At 30.9% G+C, this 19073-nt stretch overlaps 1 protein-coding gene across 3 annotated transcripts; it reads right to left on the minus strand.

Annotated features, from left to right (window-relative positions):
- Positions 1-3273: 3273 nt before the first annotated feature.
- LOC127899156 (disease resistance protein SUMM2-like) lies at positions 3274-13530 on the minus strand. Of its 3 annotated transcripts, XM_052432270.1 has the most exons (7): positions 13387-13530; positions 13224-13299; positions 9344-9419; positions 8287-8383; positions 5362-8202; positions 3838-4802; positions 3274-3632 (listed from the first exon to the last, which is right to left on the minus strand). In XM_052432270.1, the coding sequence occupies exons 5-7, from the start codon at positions 8191-8193 to the stop codon at positions 3599-3601; spliced, it is 3831 nt and encodes a 1276-aa protein (XP_052288230.1). In that variant the 5' UTR covers positions 8194-8202; positions 8287-8383; positions 9344-9419; positions 13224-13299; positions 13387-13530; the 3' UTR covers positions 3274-3598. The 3 variants fall into 3 exon arrangements, with proteins under 3 accessions (XP_052288230.1, XP_052288232.1, XP_052288231.1); XM_052432272.1 differs by lacking the exon at positions 9344-9419; XM_052432271.1 differs by lacking the exons at positions 13224-13299; positions 13387-13530 and adding an exon at positions 9590-9783.
- Positions 13531-19073: the final 5543 nt, after the last annotated feature.

A 19073-nucleotide genomic window follows, 5' to 3' on the forward strand; every position in this document is an offset into this window, starting at 1 on the left:
ATTGTTAGTTTAATGTCACAAGCCGCTCAAATTTTCCGTAATTGGAGGATAATTATGTGCACATGAGTTTGCTTAGGAAAAATTCACTTAGGCGTGAAGTGCGCTTAAAAGCGGGATGCACTTAGAAGTGGGATGCGCTTAGCAAATCACTCAAGCCCATCCCAAAATCTAGAATTCTCTGCAAATTATAAATAAGCTAAAAGTTTATATGTTTCTCCACATAGTTCTCTAGGATATTTATGGTAGTTGTTAGGAAGTTTTCTCCCAAAGAACTCTAATACTTATAAATAGGGGTGGGCCCCCTCATTTGCCCACCAACCACATCACACACACAAACACTCCAACACACACACAAGCTCTCTAGATTTTGTAAAAAGCTCTCTTGTATATTCTCTCTTTGAGAGTAATAAAATCATATTCAGCCATATTGCTCTACTTCTCTCTAGTATTTTCCGCAAGTGTTCTTGCTTTGCTATTTTGAGGGGTGTTCTAGGCTTCCTTAGCAACTTGTTTGCTACAAAGACATCTTGGTCACAAAACATGGACATGCAAGGAAAAAAAAATATTGATACGTTCTAAAAATAATACGCATTCTTCTACAGTGAACAAAAAAATTTAGGCTAATGGTAGCAAGTGAAGGAATTGTGATTTCATGTGCATTTTGTTGACATGAACGTAAAGAACTTTTTTATAGTTTATATTGTTTAATATAACATTTGAATTGCAAAATAGGGGTACAAAATGGATACACGAAGTGATAAAACTAAGCTGATTATGATAAATATTGAATTATAAGATTTACGTTTAATCATAAAAACATAAGTGGCGCACAAAGGCACGAATTATCATCCATGATGCAAGTTCAAACAACTGCATAATAAGTTGCCCCAAGCTAAACTATTAATCTAGTAACTATTCCACGTGGGATAATTTTCCTATCACCATCTATCATGTGCAAGCCAAATTTGTTGCTTGGTCCTTACATGTGGTAAGGTAATATGAATCCACTTGTGCATAAATTTAGCTCCGATATTATATAGAAGCCTATGACCCAAAATTATACTTAAAGGTTATTTCAAGATTTGAGGGTTGCCTCAAGCTAATATTATTATTAGTGTGGTAACCTTTTTTTGGTTGTTGATATGTGATATTTTCCCTATAACTTTTATTAATCTTTATGCTTATGTTTTGTCATTTATCCTAAAATATAACATTAACAAAAGTTCCAAAATTTCCTTCAAGAGATATATTTGAGACAAGTAATTTGTGCAATAACTTTGTGAATTGATGAGGAAATTCAGAGAAAAGAATATATGTGCCAAACGTAACGTTTATTGTTGTGTTTATTTATAGAGCTATTTAAAGCCCAAAAAAAAAGCACCCGTCTGCTATGATTTCAAATAAGTTCAAGCCCTATGTCATTATTGGTACAAAAATGTATCAGAAAGGTTAAAAACTATTTTTATTTAACTTATAAACTTAGGAAATTATCAACTGTCCGCTCTTAAATTGCGCTATTATAAAAAATATTACAATATTTTCAGGTTTTATCATTCATCTACCATAAATTTACAATCTGCATCATTTATCCACCAAATCATTAACTTCGTTAAAAAGTGATAGACGTCACAAGGGTACTTTAGATATTTAACACACAAAAAAATAAAAGAGAAATTATCTAAGCTTACCATGTTATCAAAATTGCTACAAGATTTTAAATTTGTTCAATTTTCCAATCTAAGTTTATGACCTCCAAGATGTTAATTGCAGTTTGTAATTAATGAGTTCATAAGGATAATTTAGACACTCAATATGCAAAATAAAAAATAAAATAATGGCTTAAAACATTAAAACAAAAAACTACTTTTTATAATTGATATTCAATTAAATACACATAAACTCTATTTTTTTCTTAATTAAAAATATTCTAATTTATTTTCTCAATTTATCATCATAAATTTGCATTAATAAACTAAATCCACAAATTACCCTAAACCCTAATTCATAAATGCCCAATCAATCTAATAGTGTAATTCAATTTCATAATTAAAAAAGGTAAATTTATTATATTAAATTTAAATTTATTCATAAATGCCCAAAGTAAAAAATGCCCTTAAATTCAAGGGTAAAATAACATTTTATTTAAATTCTATAAATTATTCTAACAATGTTAACATTTTGGTGGTCGGTTAAAATAAGTTACAAACTTAAAATAGAAAATCAAATAAATTCAAAATTTCAAACTATTTAGATTAAATTTAGGATATATGGTTAATAATTTTTCCATGTCTTTTTACATTGGTTGATATAAATTACAAACTTAAAATAGAAAATCAAATAAATTTATATTTTCAAACTATTTAGGACAAACTTAGGGTATATGATTAATAATTTTCTTTTATCTTTTTACGTTAAATTGAGTTTCAAAGGTAAAATGGTCAATTTATTATAATTTTGTTAATTTTTTAGTGGAAGCAAACGATATAATAGACGAATGATATAAATTGTAAAATTAAGGTGCATGAATGATACAACTTTAAAGTATTGTAGTAATTTTAATAATAGAACAATTTAAGGATGGATTGGCAATAATTTAAACTTTAATGAAGCAGCTAAAAACAATTTTTAACAAAGAAAAATAATTGAAATGCTTTAAGAAAAATAAAGGAAATTAAATATCTTTATAAAAACATAATTGAGTAAAATCATTTTACAAAATGCTATTTCAAATGCACATTCCACAAGCCAAGAACGGGTGGTTAACAAAAATCTCACTTTTGCATAATCCAAAAATAACCAATACTAATCACATAAAAAATAAAAATTATTATTGTCATGACACACTTTCTTCGCCGTCTAGAAAGGTAGAACATTTTGAAGTTCCTCGATACAAAATGCGTGCTACTACTAAATTAGCCCAATTAATGCCCATCGAAAAGGCCATCAATTTAGCCAGCAATTTTGTCAAAATTTCAACAATTGAAGAAATCTTGAGATGCATACAACAAAGTCTTGAAACTTTAGTCTTCACAATTTGAGCACGCACTAAATATTAACCATCCATCTACAGAGCAAGTATAGAACAAAGCTTGTTAGCTTCTTGCGCGAACTGAACACGCTGAACAAAGCTTTTTTTTTTTATGGATTTTTGGACATGCAACTCAGAGTTTATATCATAGAGCTACACTTTTTGGAGTAAGTGCTGACTCCAGCAAAAAAGAAACAAAAGAATTGAAATTAATGGAGAAACAGAGATAGCAGGAGAGACGGAGAGAGAGAAGAAGAAATATTTGCCAGTTTTTTATTCTCACTTTTTGACCTCTTGCCCTTTTTTAAATATCCTCTTTTATCCCACAACAATACAAGCGTAACTAACTAACTACAACATAATTAACAAAACAAATAGTCACAACAAAATAACCAAAATCACAGCTGTCACTCTTGAAGTATGTGGGTGCCCTGCGCATACGAGATAGACCTTTGATGGGCTCCTCGACCAGCTGGGTTTCTTCCTCTGTTTCAAGTGTTGATTTGTCATTAGTCTCGAGCAAAGTTGTATCATTTATGTTCGCTGCCATCTTTTTCTTCGCTGGCGTCTTCATTGGCATCTCCTCCTCTGTAGTTTGCTGTGCCTATGTATCCAACCAATAAATTGGGCATTAAATACGAATGATGAATAAAATGATTAAAAAAAAAAACAAACAGAGAAAATTATAATATAACACATATATATTGAAAGAGAAATTTTGATTTTAGGATAGATCAATTAGCTATCACAAACGAAAACATGAACCAACTGTGTATAGTGTCAAGTAACTAAAGTTCTCAAGAGTTGACCTGTGCTCCTGAATTCTTGGAATCATCTCTCCTTCTGAATTTGGACGAAGCTTGGGACAACGACGAACAACAACTCTATAGGATGCAGATGGAAATGGGATCTGATAACCCGCAGGCCAAAAGTTGGTGAGGTTTGGTAAACTAGACAATTTCAACTCCTGAAGTTCATTCATAACAATTTCATTGTAATCCGTGACGTCTGCTCCATCTTTATGCCAGAATACTTCTTCTAATTCAGCATTAACTTCTATCCTTAGGTAACTCAGTTTTTGAAGACTTGGAGCTACGCTGATATGAAATAGATGCTTTAGCTTGGGGCAATTAACAACTTCGATGCTTATGAGTTTTGGGAAACATACAGGTTGGAGATGATCCTCATCCTCATCCTTATCAATGATTTGCTCTAATTCACTGCAATTCCAAACATATAACCCCTTCAATTGCAACAGATTTCGAGCAAGTGTTGATGAGAGGAGATGTCTCAGCATACCGCACCCGTTTACAGATAAACTGGTAAGATTTTGCAGGCTAAAATTGAGCGGGGAACCTACATGTTGTAGATGATCCTCATCCTCATCAATGATTTGCTCTAATTCCCGGCAACCATGAATTTTCAACTCCTTCAATTGCAACAGATTTCGAGCAAGTGTTGATGAGAGGAGACGTCTCAGCTTAGTGCACCCCGTTACAATTAATCTGGTAAGATTTTGCAGGTTAAAATTATGCGTAGGACCTTCATGATATAATACTTCCAGTTCTGGAAGATCTTTCAATTCCAACTCCTTCAAACATGGGAATAGTTTGTTTTCTTGTCCCTCAGCGATAATAGCTTCCACTTGAAATACCACTTGTACTCCAAGTTCTCCAATATACAATGATTCCAAATTTTTAAATCCGTGCTTCAACAGTGCTGGAATCGTGTCGCGCAAATGGGAGCATTTGCCTACTAGTAGAATTCGTAATTTCTGAGACAAATAAATAAATAACTTGATGTAATTAAAATTAGTTAGCAGCTAGGATTATCACATGATAAGTGATGAACACCGCAAAAAACAAAAACAAAAAACAAAATCCATACAAAAATATCATAATACATATGTAAACTAATAAAATAATTGAAAAATAATGGATTTAAAAAAAATGAAATTAGTTAAAAGAGTTCATGTGAAGTGATATAAATGTGACATTAGATTGTTTTAGAAAAATTATTATTCTATTAATTTATATGGCTTGATCAACTATTTAATTGAATTTGAGTAATATTATATACACTTCAGAAGTATTTGCATCAATTCTTTCTAAACCAAAATGAGATATGACTTTCATTTGAAGAATGGTTTTAGGCTCTAAAATAAAGGAATTTCCTTAAGATATTTGAGCATTATTATTATCATCACCACATCCACGATCATCATCATCTCCATCGGACCAAATAATTAATGGCTGATCATAAAATTTATTGCTAAACTATTATTTCGAGTAAAATTGAAGGAAAAGAAAAAACATAAACACAAACGAACATACCTCTTCAAGATACTGCAAATTGGCTTCAAGTTCAGTACTGATAGTCAAGTTGGGACAGTGCTGAAGGAATAAATCTTCCAATGCCGGCCAAGTTGAATAATAATTTTCTGAACAGAAGCTGATGAGTTCTGGGAGATCATAAAGTGATAATTTTCTCAATAAAGGGAGCACAATTATTGTATTTCCATCTCCTACACTTATTTCCTTTTCATTATGATCAGATTTTGCTTCGACGATACATTTCAGTCTCTCGCATCCACATACATGGAGACTTTTAAGCTGTTCCAAACTTCGAGCTTGTGACAACGTGAAGATATATGTCAACTTGTTGCACCCAAACACATACAATTCTGTAAGAGTTTGGAGACTGATCACATGTTGTGGGGGCGCCTTCCATATACACTTCAGTTCTGGTAATCGGAACATTTTTAACTCTGCTAATCTTGAGAGACTCTTTCCATGCGGCGACTTAGAGGCTTCCATTATGCATTCTAAATCTTCGCAATCGCGGACATCAAGACAAGTCAACTCATTTAAGCCCCTTTCATCTATGCTTGGCACAATATTGTAACAACCTATAATCCCACTTAAATAAAGAATTTCCAGTTCTTGATACAATGCCGAAAAAATACCGAGCGAGGTCGCCGCTTCATGAGTGCAATTCTCAATGATTAAGCTCTTTCTCTGACTACCATATTTCATTTTATCAACAACTTGTTGACCTTTACCCATGACGTACCTTTGCAATTTCGGGAATGTAAAGCCTTTTGGAAGACATACAACAGATCCGTCGGCTTGGGAGTTCAACTCATCAAGCCTAGCATTACTTTCTTCTGAACTCATCCCTTCAACCTCCCAATTTTTTATCCGACCATAAAATTCTTCTAATTTTTTTATCGTAATGGGAGAAACAGAACCGGTATCAATATATAGAAGTTTCAATTGGCGAAGTTCATCCCACAATTCTTCAGGAATTTCAATGGGAGACTTTCGGAGAAAAAGAATTTGAAGTCCCTTCAACTTTCCAAGAAAAGACGCGTCACTCACATCACATTGAATCAACTGCAAAACTCGGAGTTTTTTGTCGAGGAATCGAAGCGATTTTAGTGAAAGGACTCCACCAATTATAGTAACAACTTTCAATGCTGGCATCCCTTTAAAAAAATATTCTGGAATTTGCAATTCGTAAAAATATTCGGTGTTCTCCAATCGCAGAATATGAAGGTTAGGGCATTTCAAATCACTAGGAAGCTCTTCTTCTTTTTTATCTACGACAAAAGACATTCCCCTGCACTGTTGCAGGCCTTCTTCCACCGCCCGTTCCACCATTTCGATGCCAGTTACACTAAAAAATCTCTCCTCTTCCTCCTCCTTCGTTTTGCTTATCCATATGGCTACATCACGGACTACGTCATGCATTTTCACAGATCTGTCATTACCAGTGTCTAACAGCAATGAAGAAGCTTTGAGCTCTTTCATCGTTCCACTCAGTAGGCTTCTGGTGTTCTCTATTGACTCAGCTTGATACCAAGTCAACCCTACTGCATATCCAACCAAATCATCCAAATCTATCTCATAATCCTCTGGAAACAAAGAACACAACAAGAAGCACGACCTGGAATCCTCACCATTCAAATAATCGTAACTAAATTTGAGACAACCGTAAACATCTCGGTTCTCCATATCAATACCTTCTATTGCATAGAGTTTTGCAGCCTTTAGGTTATGTAGAGCTAGATTCCATTCATGAAATCCTTTTCCTCTTAGTGCACTTCCAACAGCTTCAATGGCTAAAGGCAGCCCGCTACATTGGCCAGCAACATCTTTGGAAACATCATTCAAGGTGGAGTCATTTGCATCAATGCCGGCATTTTTTTGCAGTAAAGCCAACCCTTCTTCTGCCGTTAGTGTACCCAGTTGAATCTGCGGGTCACAACGCATGCTTTTACAAACTGACTGCAGGCGAGTGGTTAGAAGGATTTTACAAAGATTGTCGCTATCACCAACAGGAATACCTAATTTTTCCTTCAAGTCGAGAGCATTCCAGACATCATCGATGATTATGAAGATCTTGGTGCTTTTACTGTCAGAAAACATCGAGCGCAATCGGTCTACTCCATGGTTTTCATCTTCCTGTTTTAATTCCCAACCTAACGACTTCATCAGCTCGTTTCGAACATTTATTATGTTTGGATGCCGAGATATAGTGGCTATCCCCACCTTATCGAAAATGTTTTTTTGCCGAAGTTGATTGCCCACAAATTTTGCCAGGGTTGTCTTTCCTACACCACCGAGACCATACAATCCCACCATCTTTGTGCTCTCTTTTTTCAGTGCGTCAATGATCTGATTGCAAGCTGATTCTCTGGTCTCGAAAGTAGAAGTAAAATGACTTGGCAAACTTAATTTTCTCTCTAATGGTAGAGGTTTAGGAAAGGCAACTGTTTCGAATTGGCTGCAGTCTAGCAGATCAGACAACTTGCAAGTCTTCTCTGATGCTTTTCTGCCCAGACGATACCGGCAACACCAATTAGGACACAATCCATGAAGACTACTATCCTTTTCATCTATCTCTGCTTTCAACTTCCAAACATCGTCCAATTCTTCGACTCCATTATTCAGCCACTCCATTACATTTTCATCGACTACTATGTCGGGGCATTTTCGCAGTTCATCGTCTATTCTTGTTTTGATGCCATCTCGTGCCTTCTTCAACTTAGTTTCTTTATCCTCAAGTTCTTTAACAATGCTGTTGAAACAGAACATATAGCGAGCTTGGTCAATGGCTGCATTCACCAATAATTCTTCAACCTTTGATTTTAAAGCTTCCATGCTATTTATCTGCAAATAACGAAGTTGGTCTCAGCACGCTATTAGCGAAACAACAAGGATTGATCACCAGACAAAATGAGAACGTTTAATTACCTTTTTCTGTACTGTGAATGCCCGTCTAGTAACACCAGCTTTGACCAATAAGAGCAAAATGCAGAGGCGGGGCCTTAAGAGTTTCGGTGGCCTTTAGCTGCAAAACGGCAGATGACAAATAAGGTAAACGTTCCCAGCAAACGTGATTTACGGTGAATTATATTCAAATTAGATTATTTTAAAAGTTGGTAAATTATTTATCACTCTATCTTAATGATATCTTATTTGGGATGGTAAAGATTGGGGTAAATTCCCTTTTATTCTCACATGTTTATAGTATTTATATTTTTATAAATTACCTAAAACATCCATGTAACTTACTTTTATAGCTATTGAGCATATCATTTCAAATATAAAATACTATTTCTGTCTAATATAAATTAAAAATCAAACAAATCTATCATGCAATAAATGAAAAGTAAAGAATATTAATTAGGTTTTAATGGAAACAAATATAAAACATAAAGGTTTTGAGTAACTTTTGTGATTTTTTTTTTAATGTTCAATTTAGAATTGAATAATTTGCATAATGAAATTTTGAGGTTTCTATAATTTATATGAAGATAAACTGCAAAATAAGTTTATATGCCGAAATTAAAATAGTTATATATTAGCAATCATATAATTATCAAAACATTTAATAAGACTTATTTAAAAATTGGCCAATTGTGTTTCATGAGGAAAACAGAGAGCATTATGGACTTATATTGGGTCTTGGGATTGAAAAACTAAGGGTAAGGGGCCGGGAGGTAGGACGGTAGGAAAATTATTATTATTATTTTTTTAAATATGGTCAACAATACTGACTTGGAGGTGATTGCCGTTAATAAATTATCTTTAACTTAAGAATTAATACAAACAAATGGCAAGAATAATATAATGAAAATTAATGTAATAAAAAATTGCATTAAAAGACTTAGAACTTAAAATTCTCGACCATTTTATCTGTGTATGTTTTTAATCCAACGTGCAAAATTGGCAAAAAACAAAGTAATACAGCCATTAAAAGTAAAACAAACATCTAGTTAAGAGCCTATGAAACAATAAGATCTCATACCTTTTTCGTTATAGATCCTAATTACTGATGAAAGCTCTAATTAAGAGAGTCGCACAAGTTCAGAGAAAATTAAAAGCTGCATCCAGCAATGTAAATAAACATCAGATCAAAACAACATAAGCATATATCTAGCTAACTAAACATCATCTATAACTCCTTGTTCTCTGTCAAATCTTTCATTCTTAGGTTAAAAAAAAAAATTGAAATAATAACTATTAAGTGATATAGGAAGCAGAGGTAATGTACCCAGACATGACAGATCTGTGACTTCAAGAGTATGAAAAATCATTGAAACTTTGGGAGAAAGGTCTGAGTCATGAGTCATGTTTCACAAGTTGCCATTGACTTCGTGGGTTGCTTTTATTTATTATTATTATTTTTTCAAATTCTATATCAGTGAGAATTGAAATGTGGAAAGTGAAATGATACACATGCCTTATCATCTATCATGAGGGGTAATTTAGTAAAATTTATTTAAAATAAAAAAAAAGTTTAAAACAATTTAATAAGAAGCTTTGTGTCCAACTGTTTGTATATGGGGTGTCTCTTGGGTTCTTGAGAGAATCAGTTTAATTAAATATAAGATTTTTATTTTTCTTTTATATATTCCTCAATTCAAAATAATGCTTTTTCTGATTAAATAAATGAAAATTGACGTACAATCTGTCCTGAACACACCATTCAATTGACCGTTTATTTCCCCTTAAATTTTTAATCTCAATGAAACATAGATAAAATAGGAACCACACATCCATAAAAATACTATAGATTGAAGAAAATGAATTTTTCTTGTAAGTATTTTTGGTTCATACGAAAGAATTCTAGCAAGTTAATACAAAAGTACCATAAATTTATAGTAGTACAAGAGATTTTTTTTCATTTGCTGTTAAGAGTTTTCGAGATGCAAAAAAATGGGCGAAGGATGAAGATGAGAGAAGAAAAAATATTAAGAATAGTTTTGGCATTTTGATGGATTTTATAGAGTAAAACCTATATTTGCAAATCTGACAATTTTTAATGGGGTGTTATGAAATAAAGGTGTTTAAAGTATAAATAGGTATACCCAAAATTTAATAAAGTTCGATCATTTTCTATTATGAAAACCTATATTTGACTAGTATGATGTTAATTTTGGGGTCCAACTATAGTGTACAGTTGTATAGTACGACAGTTAGATTCAGCTATTGAATTTATCTCTAGTGATAATTAGAGGTTAAATTCAATGATCAAATATAGTTGTAGTACCATATAACTGTGGTATCATAAATTTGCCCTTAATTTTGATAAGTCATTTTTTGGTAGATTATTTTTCTGACACGCTCTCTAGTTTTGGTGAAAAAAAACTGTATAGTTTTAAGGAAAAAAAATAATAAATCAACAAAATATATTGTTGTTTTCGACAACTTCTGCGCTGTCAAGTGCGCCTGGGCATTGCCTTCTTCATGATCAGTAGCAAAACGGGCAAAGTGGATATGCTAAAAGTGATGAAAATTGAAAAGCCACACGTTATAATAGTTAAAAAGAGTAATAGAGATTCGAAGACTTCAACATCCTTTTGCAAGTGCACTCATGATAAAATTTGAAGGATTTCAGGGCTATTACCCCCTTTTTTCTTTAATCAATATTTTTAATAAAATAATATCATAATTCCCAAATAATATCCGTTTTTTTATTCAAGTTTTCATGATACCCACCTATTGGATAATTAATTTAATTATTTATTACTCTTAACTTAAAATATATAAATAAGTTAATTTTTTGTTAAATTATTTATTACTCTTATCTAATGGGTATTTTAAATAAATTGAAGTGAAGAGTATTTTAGTAAGTTAAAATAATCCATCAATATTTTTAATGTATAAATATGTTCACTTACTGAATTACTTTTGATAATAAAATATATTAATGGACCAATATGTTAAAATTTTAAAAATTAATATTTTTTTATTCTTTTAGTAAAACATAAGAGACTACATCTTTAATATCCAAATAATAACTTCTTGGTTTGGTTGGATCAATGGTTTGATCACAAAAAGACAAAAAAATAAGTATGAAACTACAATTATACTGTAACTGGACTCATTAATTTAATCATTTGTTAAATTATTTATTATTCTATCTTACCATATATCCAATGTATATAAATGTCACCTTATTTGGGGTGGTAAAGATTGGGGTAAATTGAATAATTTGTATCAGAATAATTTAGGTTTGTGTAATTTATATGAAGATAATCTGCAGAATAAGCTTATATGTCAGTTTTAAAAGAGGGATATTAGTAATCATAAATTTATCAGACTTTTTAATAAAGATTTTGTTTAAAAATTGGCCAACTGGGTTTCACGAGGAAAATAGAGGAGCATGAACGGCGGCACTTTTAATTTTTATTGTTGTTGTACAAATGAAATTTCAAAAGATTGAAAGGCTAAGGGGCCAGACGGCCAATAGGAAAAATTAATTTTATTTTTAAAGTATGGTAAACAATACTGACTTGGAGGTGATTGCCGTTAATAAATTATCTTTAACTTAAGAATTAATACAAACAAATGGCAAGAATAATATAATGAAAATTAATGTAATAAAAAATTGCATTAAAAGACTTGGAACTTAAAATTCTCGACCGTTTTATCTGTGTATGTTTTTAAGGCAAAGCTTATGTTACATTGGCAGTATGTTACAGCCATAAAGTTTTAAAGCCTTAGAAAATACAATAATTGTTAAAAAGTTCAATAAGTTCTAAAATTTTACTTTCAACCCCAAGCTGCAGCTAGACAGCAGTACTGCAATTACTTCAATTTTTTTTGAAGTTTTTCATTTTATTTTATAACAAATTTAGTACCAAATTACTCAATAATTATTTTTATTTTATTTAATTGAATCTCTAACTTATTATCTATTGAGTTTTTATTCATTATATTAATAATCTCTTACTTTAATATATCATGATTTTCAATGTTGAAATCTTTCATTAATTGTTTAACTTTATTAAATTATTTAATCAATTGATCTCTTAACTTTTTATTTTTTTATTTTTTTCATTAAAATTATTAATTTCTAATATGTTGTTTATACTTTCTATATCATTTATAAATAAATTTGGATTTTCTAATTTATTTAATAAAAATAATGACATTCAGTTTAATCGATTATTTCTCCATATCTAAATCATTGATCATATCAAAGGATTTAAATCTTCTATAGAAAAATTATTTTTGCCTATAACTAGAAGGTGGTAACTTATTGATTTTTATGTTTTGTGAAATTATTGGAGGTTTCGGTAATTTATTCATTATACTATCTTTCTAATAATTTATTAAATTCATAACATATTTATCACATATAATATCTCTTATAATTCAAGATACTAAATGTAGATTACAAAATCTATGTGACAAAATTGATGGTATGTTTTTAGGATAAAAAAATAGATTGAATATATTTGTGTGTGCGCATTAGAAGAAAAATCTTGATTATGTCACAAGAGGGACAAAAAATTATAAATACATGTGCAAAAAGACATTTAAAATTTGTGAATTTTTATGAATATGATAATGGTAAAAACTCTATAAAGTTTAAAAATAGATATAGAAGAGATGGACAACAAAACTATTTAATTATACAAAATCAATGAGAACTTATTTTAAAAAATAGTAAATATGTGATTAAAAATAAATTTTTTATAAATTACTATCACACCTATACTTGATTTTAGGTTAAAATAGTTCACCATTAGATTTAAAAATTTGTCAAAATCAATAACCCATATTTATTGATGATTTGTTACATTGTTTGTGACATAAGCTTTCCTAACGTGCAAAATTGCCATTAAAAGTAAAACAAACATGAAGCTAAAAGCCTATGAAACAATAATATCTCATACCTTCTTCCTTATATATCCTCAATTACTCCCCAAAGCTCCAGTTAGAGAGTCGCACAAGTTCGGAGAAAATTAAAAGCTGCATCCGGCAATATAAATAAACATCAGATCTAAACCACATAAACATATATCTAGCTAATTGATATAGGAAGGAGAAGTAACGTACCGAAATGAGAGCAGCTAGTTCACAGATGACAGATCTGGTGACTTCAAGAGCATGAAAAATGATTGAACCTTGGTAGAAAGGTCTGAAATGATATATCAGTGAGAATTGAAAGGTGGAAAGTGAAATGATACACATGCCTTTATCATCTATCATGAGGGGTAATTTGGTAAAACTGGTTTAAAATTTAAAAAAAAAAAATTAATTAATAAGAAATTTTGTGTCCAACTGCTTGCATAGTTGCATTTGGGGTATCTTTCGGCTATTATTGAGAGGATGAGTTTAATTAAATATAAGATTTTCACTTTTCTTTTATATATTTTTCTTTAGAATGAATTTAAATCTCATTCTTATTAAATTCATTCTTTTTAAATGAAAGTAGATTTTTTTACACAAATTTTAGGTCTATTTTATAATTAATGTTCAACAAATCTCTAAATTATATTATAAAATTTTATTTAAAATCTCAACAGATTTCATAACACACAAAAAAAATACATATATATATATATATATTTATATTGTAATGTTCTAACAAGAGATCTTAAATTTAAAATAAAAAAATATGTGTTTTAACATATTACATAATAAAATATATTATATTAAAGTGAGTAATTTATTTATTTTTTATTTTATCTCTTAATTTAATAATTTAAAATATCTTTTATTTAATAATAATTATTAAAATTTCTGTTTCCCATTAAACGCAGCATAAGTGAAGCAAAGGACATTTTGGAGGCGTCTACCGACCTACCATTTTGGATTGCAATAAAGTGAAGGGTCCCGCTAACTTACAGCTTATGTCAATTACATTCATAACAAATTAATAATTGTCTTTTGTTCAATTATCTGTTCATTTCTTCAATCAAGTCCTCGTATCCTTTTAATTTATGATAAGATCCTCGCATGGACCAGATCTGCATGTGTGATAATTACGGCGGGACCCCCATTTTTTAATTTCAATGGTCAGATCATGATTACACTTACAGACCCACAGAATAATGCCAACAACCAAAAAACTGTAAATTTCCATGGACACAAATACCCCCAACCAGTGCTTGCTAAGTACTCAAACTACACATATATAAATTAATCACATGTATATTTTACCATTGACTCTAACATTAGATTCCCGCTAAACCAACCCAGTGTCCTTTTATTTTTTAGCATTAATATTAGGGTCCCGCTAACCTTAATATTAGCGAGACCCAATGTCCTTTTATTTTTCACCATTTCTTCAATTAAGTCCTCATATCTTTGATTGTTAATTCTGAGCTGATGAATAATTTCTTCGCCCATCGTTTCTACATTTATTAAAAAAATTTAACTTTTCGCTGTACTTTTATAAGGGTCTAATGTTTATAAAAATTTATAAATTCTAAACACATTTTAACACTTATATTTATAATTTCTTATTTTTCTTGAAACATAAATTAAATTTTTTCTTTTAATATGTCTATATATATTTCTAATCTATTTTTCCATCCAAAGTACACACCATCATCAATATTCTCATCTCTCGCCACTCTCATCTTCAAACTTTCTTGGTAAAAATTTCAATTATGAAACAAAATTATCATCCTCTATGCATTTTATTTTAATTTTAGAAATATATCAAGAATCTCATGCCAACATTTGTGTTAAGAGAAGAAAACTTCATACTACTAAACACTTTCTGAGAGACAATTGCTAGAAAGTCGCCCAAAGAATTCTTTTTAGACTAATTTACAGTATATCATGTTGGGCCGTGTGGAACAATAGTTACATGGTAATTTTTTAATGGGATATCTTTAAAGTTATTAAGTTAAAAATAAAAAAAATACATATTTTAACATATTACATGGTAAAATATAGTGTATTAAAATGAGTAATTTATTTATTTTTTTAATCTTATCTCTTAATTTAATAATTTAAAATATCTTTTTATTTAATAATGGTTATATATATATATATATATATATATATATATATATATATATATATATATATATATATATATATATATATTATAAAAATAAAAATAAAACAATTTAAGTCTACCGACTTACCATTTTGGATTGCAATAAAGTGAAAACAGTATACTACCAATCTCCTGTTTTGGATTGCAATAAAGTGTAAATGGGTTACTTTCAAAAAAGAAAAGGTCACAGTGAGTTGTCAATTTCATCCTTGTCGGCCAATAATACATCAACCTTTTGCTGGATTTTTATCACCGACAAAGACAAATTATTGAGTCGGGTCCCGCTGACTTACAGCTTGTGTAAAGTTACATTCATAACAAATTGATACTTGTCTTTATTATAAATTATTCTTCTATTCAAATATGCGTTCATGTCTTCAATCAAGTCCTCATATTCGCTCAATTTATGATAAGATCCTTGTATGGGAGCATATCTGCATATGTAATAATTATTCTTCTATTTCAGATAGTTTTTGTGAAAAAAATACTTTTATCAATTATTTATGTTTACTAATTCTTAAGTCTTTTTTTATTACTTTTCATAGCTCTATACAAATGTTTGCTATAGAATTTGTGTTATTTCGCTATAATATAATTTATATTGTAAACCTCTATTCATCTGTAAATAAAATGACAATTTTTTTGTTTACTCCTAAAAAATATGAAAATATCAATTTACTCTCATATTTATTTAGAAGACAATGGCAAATAAGGCGGCATTGATAATTTTTTTAATTTACTTATTAATTAATTAGAGTAAATTAATATTTTCATAATGAGAGATACATTGAAGATTGTCATTCTTAGTAGAGGATAAATTAAAGTTTACCTAATTAATTTAAAATATCATTAAAATTTAACATTCTAATCTGGATTAGATGGGGGGGGGGGGGGACGTCCTTATTCGGATTAGACTCAGCTGGAAGAGGCATATCCTTAGCTGGATCAATTTGTTCAAGATTGGATGCATCCATCGATTTCAAATTAGTATCTTGTAAGTATCATTAGATTTCTTTACAAAAATTTAGATTATCAATCACATCTAAAACTTATTGAATGATACATTTCATTTCTATAAAATTGAGTTACTATTACCACCTCACATCTTATAAATTCTAGAAAATAATCAAGGCTTGACATACTTTTATTTATGCAAAAGCATAAGAAAATAATTCAAAGTACTAATTAGTGCACTATTACTCAAAATTCTAGAATAGATTTGCTAGTTCTCTTTAGCCATAGATTGGTCCATGATTGGCACCGCAATAGCTCAGAATCACCTCAATGATTGTTCCACACAGCCAAACATGACACACTGTAAACTAGTCTAAGATGAACTTTTCTGAGTGGCTTTCTAACAATAGTCTTAGAGAAAGTGTTTAGTAGTATAAAGTATTCTTTTTTTAACATAAATGTTGGCATGATATTCTTAATATATTTCTAAAATCAAAATAAGATGCATAGAGGACGATAATAATTTTATTTTATAATTGAATTTTTTACAAAGAAAGTTTGAACATGAGAGTGATGAGAGATGAGAATATTGATGATGGTGTGTACTTTAGATGGAAAAATAGATTGGAAATATGGATCAGGCTACGGTACCACAGTGGTACCGTGCCACATCCTTTGTCTTTTATGGCTCCAATATTGTAAATTTTCATATAACCCCCTTTTATTCGTTTTTATTTAAACTTTAATTCACAAATATTAAGTTAATATCTATTACATCCACATAGACATTTTAGTTAGCACCTTATACTATTTATTATTTACAAATTCTTATTATATATTGCACTTATATCACAATACCCCCTCTGTGAACCGAAATGCCCATGCCGAACCCACAACCCGACCCGGATGCTATTTCCATTTCCGGCCACTTCACCGGCCAAGGTTGGTACCGATCGGAAGATCGTGCGATGCCGGTCATCTCCATGCCAATCTTGTCGCCGAAAAGCGTTCGGAAAGCTCCCGATTGAAGCCGTGAAAAGCCGCGGAACCGCCGCTTCAATTCGCCGCGATTTCTCCGGTTTCCGGTGATGCTATCACTTGAGTTTTGCTCCCCACGATCCCTCTGTATTTTCCGACCAATCACAGCCACCGGAGGGAGCCGATTTGCCGTTGATCGGTCATTAAAGGATTCACGGCTTTGGGAGCTCGATCCGGCGCCATCACCACGCGTGAGAGGTCACCACCACCACCGTTGGACTCAGCTCGGCCAAAAGTGTCTAACTCGAGTTTCCCGTCGCCGTCAGTTGAAATCCGGTCACCGTTGGTCGGCATGGGTATTTCGGTAATGTTTATATGGATGCAGTTGAAATTAATTTAATATTTACAAAGTAAAGTTTAAATAAAAAAGAGTGAAAGGGGTTATATGATAATTTGCCACAAAAGACAAAAGGAAGTGGCATGGTGCCACTGTGGTACTGCAGGCTGATCCTGGAAATATATATAGACATATTAAAAGAAAAAAATTTGGTCTATTTCATAAGAGAAACAAAAAATTATAAACGCGGATGTTAAAATATATTCAGAGTTTATAAATTTTTATAAATATGATAATCATTAGACCCTTATAAAAGTATAGCAAAAAGTTTAAATTTTTTTAATAAATGTCGAAGAGATGGACGAAGAAATCATCCACTAGTTCAGAATTAACAATCAAAGATATGAGGACTTGATTGAAGAAATGGTGAAAAATAAAAGGACACTGAGTTGGTTAGCGGGACCCTAATATTAATGGTGAAAAATAAAAGGTCACTGGGTTGGTTGGCAGAACCCTAATATTAATGGTGAAAAATAAAAGGACACTGGGTTGCTATCAATTTCTATCGTGTAGGTTCATAGCCGGGGAAGTAATTGGGCACAAATATCTCGGATGAGAAATAACCATTTTATCCCGCAACCATATGTTTATGGCCTAAAAAATTTTCACCTCTTTCACTTCTGGAACCCGTGCTTTCTGGCACATGCACAATACTTGGTTGCTACTTATAGAGCGTTTTTAGAATTTCAACGACATGGTGCTCTTTGATAATTAAAAAAATCCAATATAATTTATAGAGAATTACATAGTTGTGTGGGGCCGAAATTCTTATACATGTGATTTAAGTTATATATGTATAATTAAGTAATTAGAAAATACTAGTTGGGGGTATTTGTATCCATGAAAATTTACAGCTGGTTGTTGACATTACACTGCGGGTGTGTAAGTGTAATCATGGATCTGACCATTCAAATTAAAAAATGGGGGTCCCGCTAACTTACGGAGTCAGTAATTATTACATATGCAGATATGGTCACATACGATAATCTTATGATAAATTTAAAGGATACAAGGACTTGATTGAAGAAATGAACGAATATTTGAATAAAAACAAATTTTAGAATAAAGACAAGTATTAATTTTCTATGAATGCAACTTACATAAGCTGTAAGTTAGCGGGATTAGACATGTATTCACCTAGTTGAAGTAATGAAAGTCTTATTTTCCTAACAAAAAAAAAGTTAGCGGGACACTATTGAATCACAAGCTTGTCTTCTTCTTGATTCTGTAATTTGGCTGTCAAAATGCAATATATAAAGATTACGATATCTCAATTCAAAAAATGCTATTTATGATGAAATAAATGAAAATTGAACGTACAATCTGCCACGAACACCCTTGATTCAAAAAAATATTGTTTCAGATTAAATAAATGAAAATTAAACGTACAATCTGCCACGA

This window comes from Citrus sinensis, chromosome 8 (genome assembly GCF_022201045.2).
Source record: "Citrus sinensis cultivar Valencia sweet orange chromosome 8, DVS_A1.0, whole genome shotgun sequence".
In the NCBI taxonomy this organism is placed as follows: domain Eukaryota; kingdom Viridiplantae; phylum Streptophyta; class Magnoliopsida; order Sapindales; family Rutaceae; genus Citrus; species Citrus sinensis.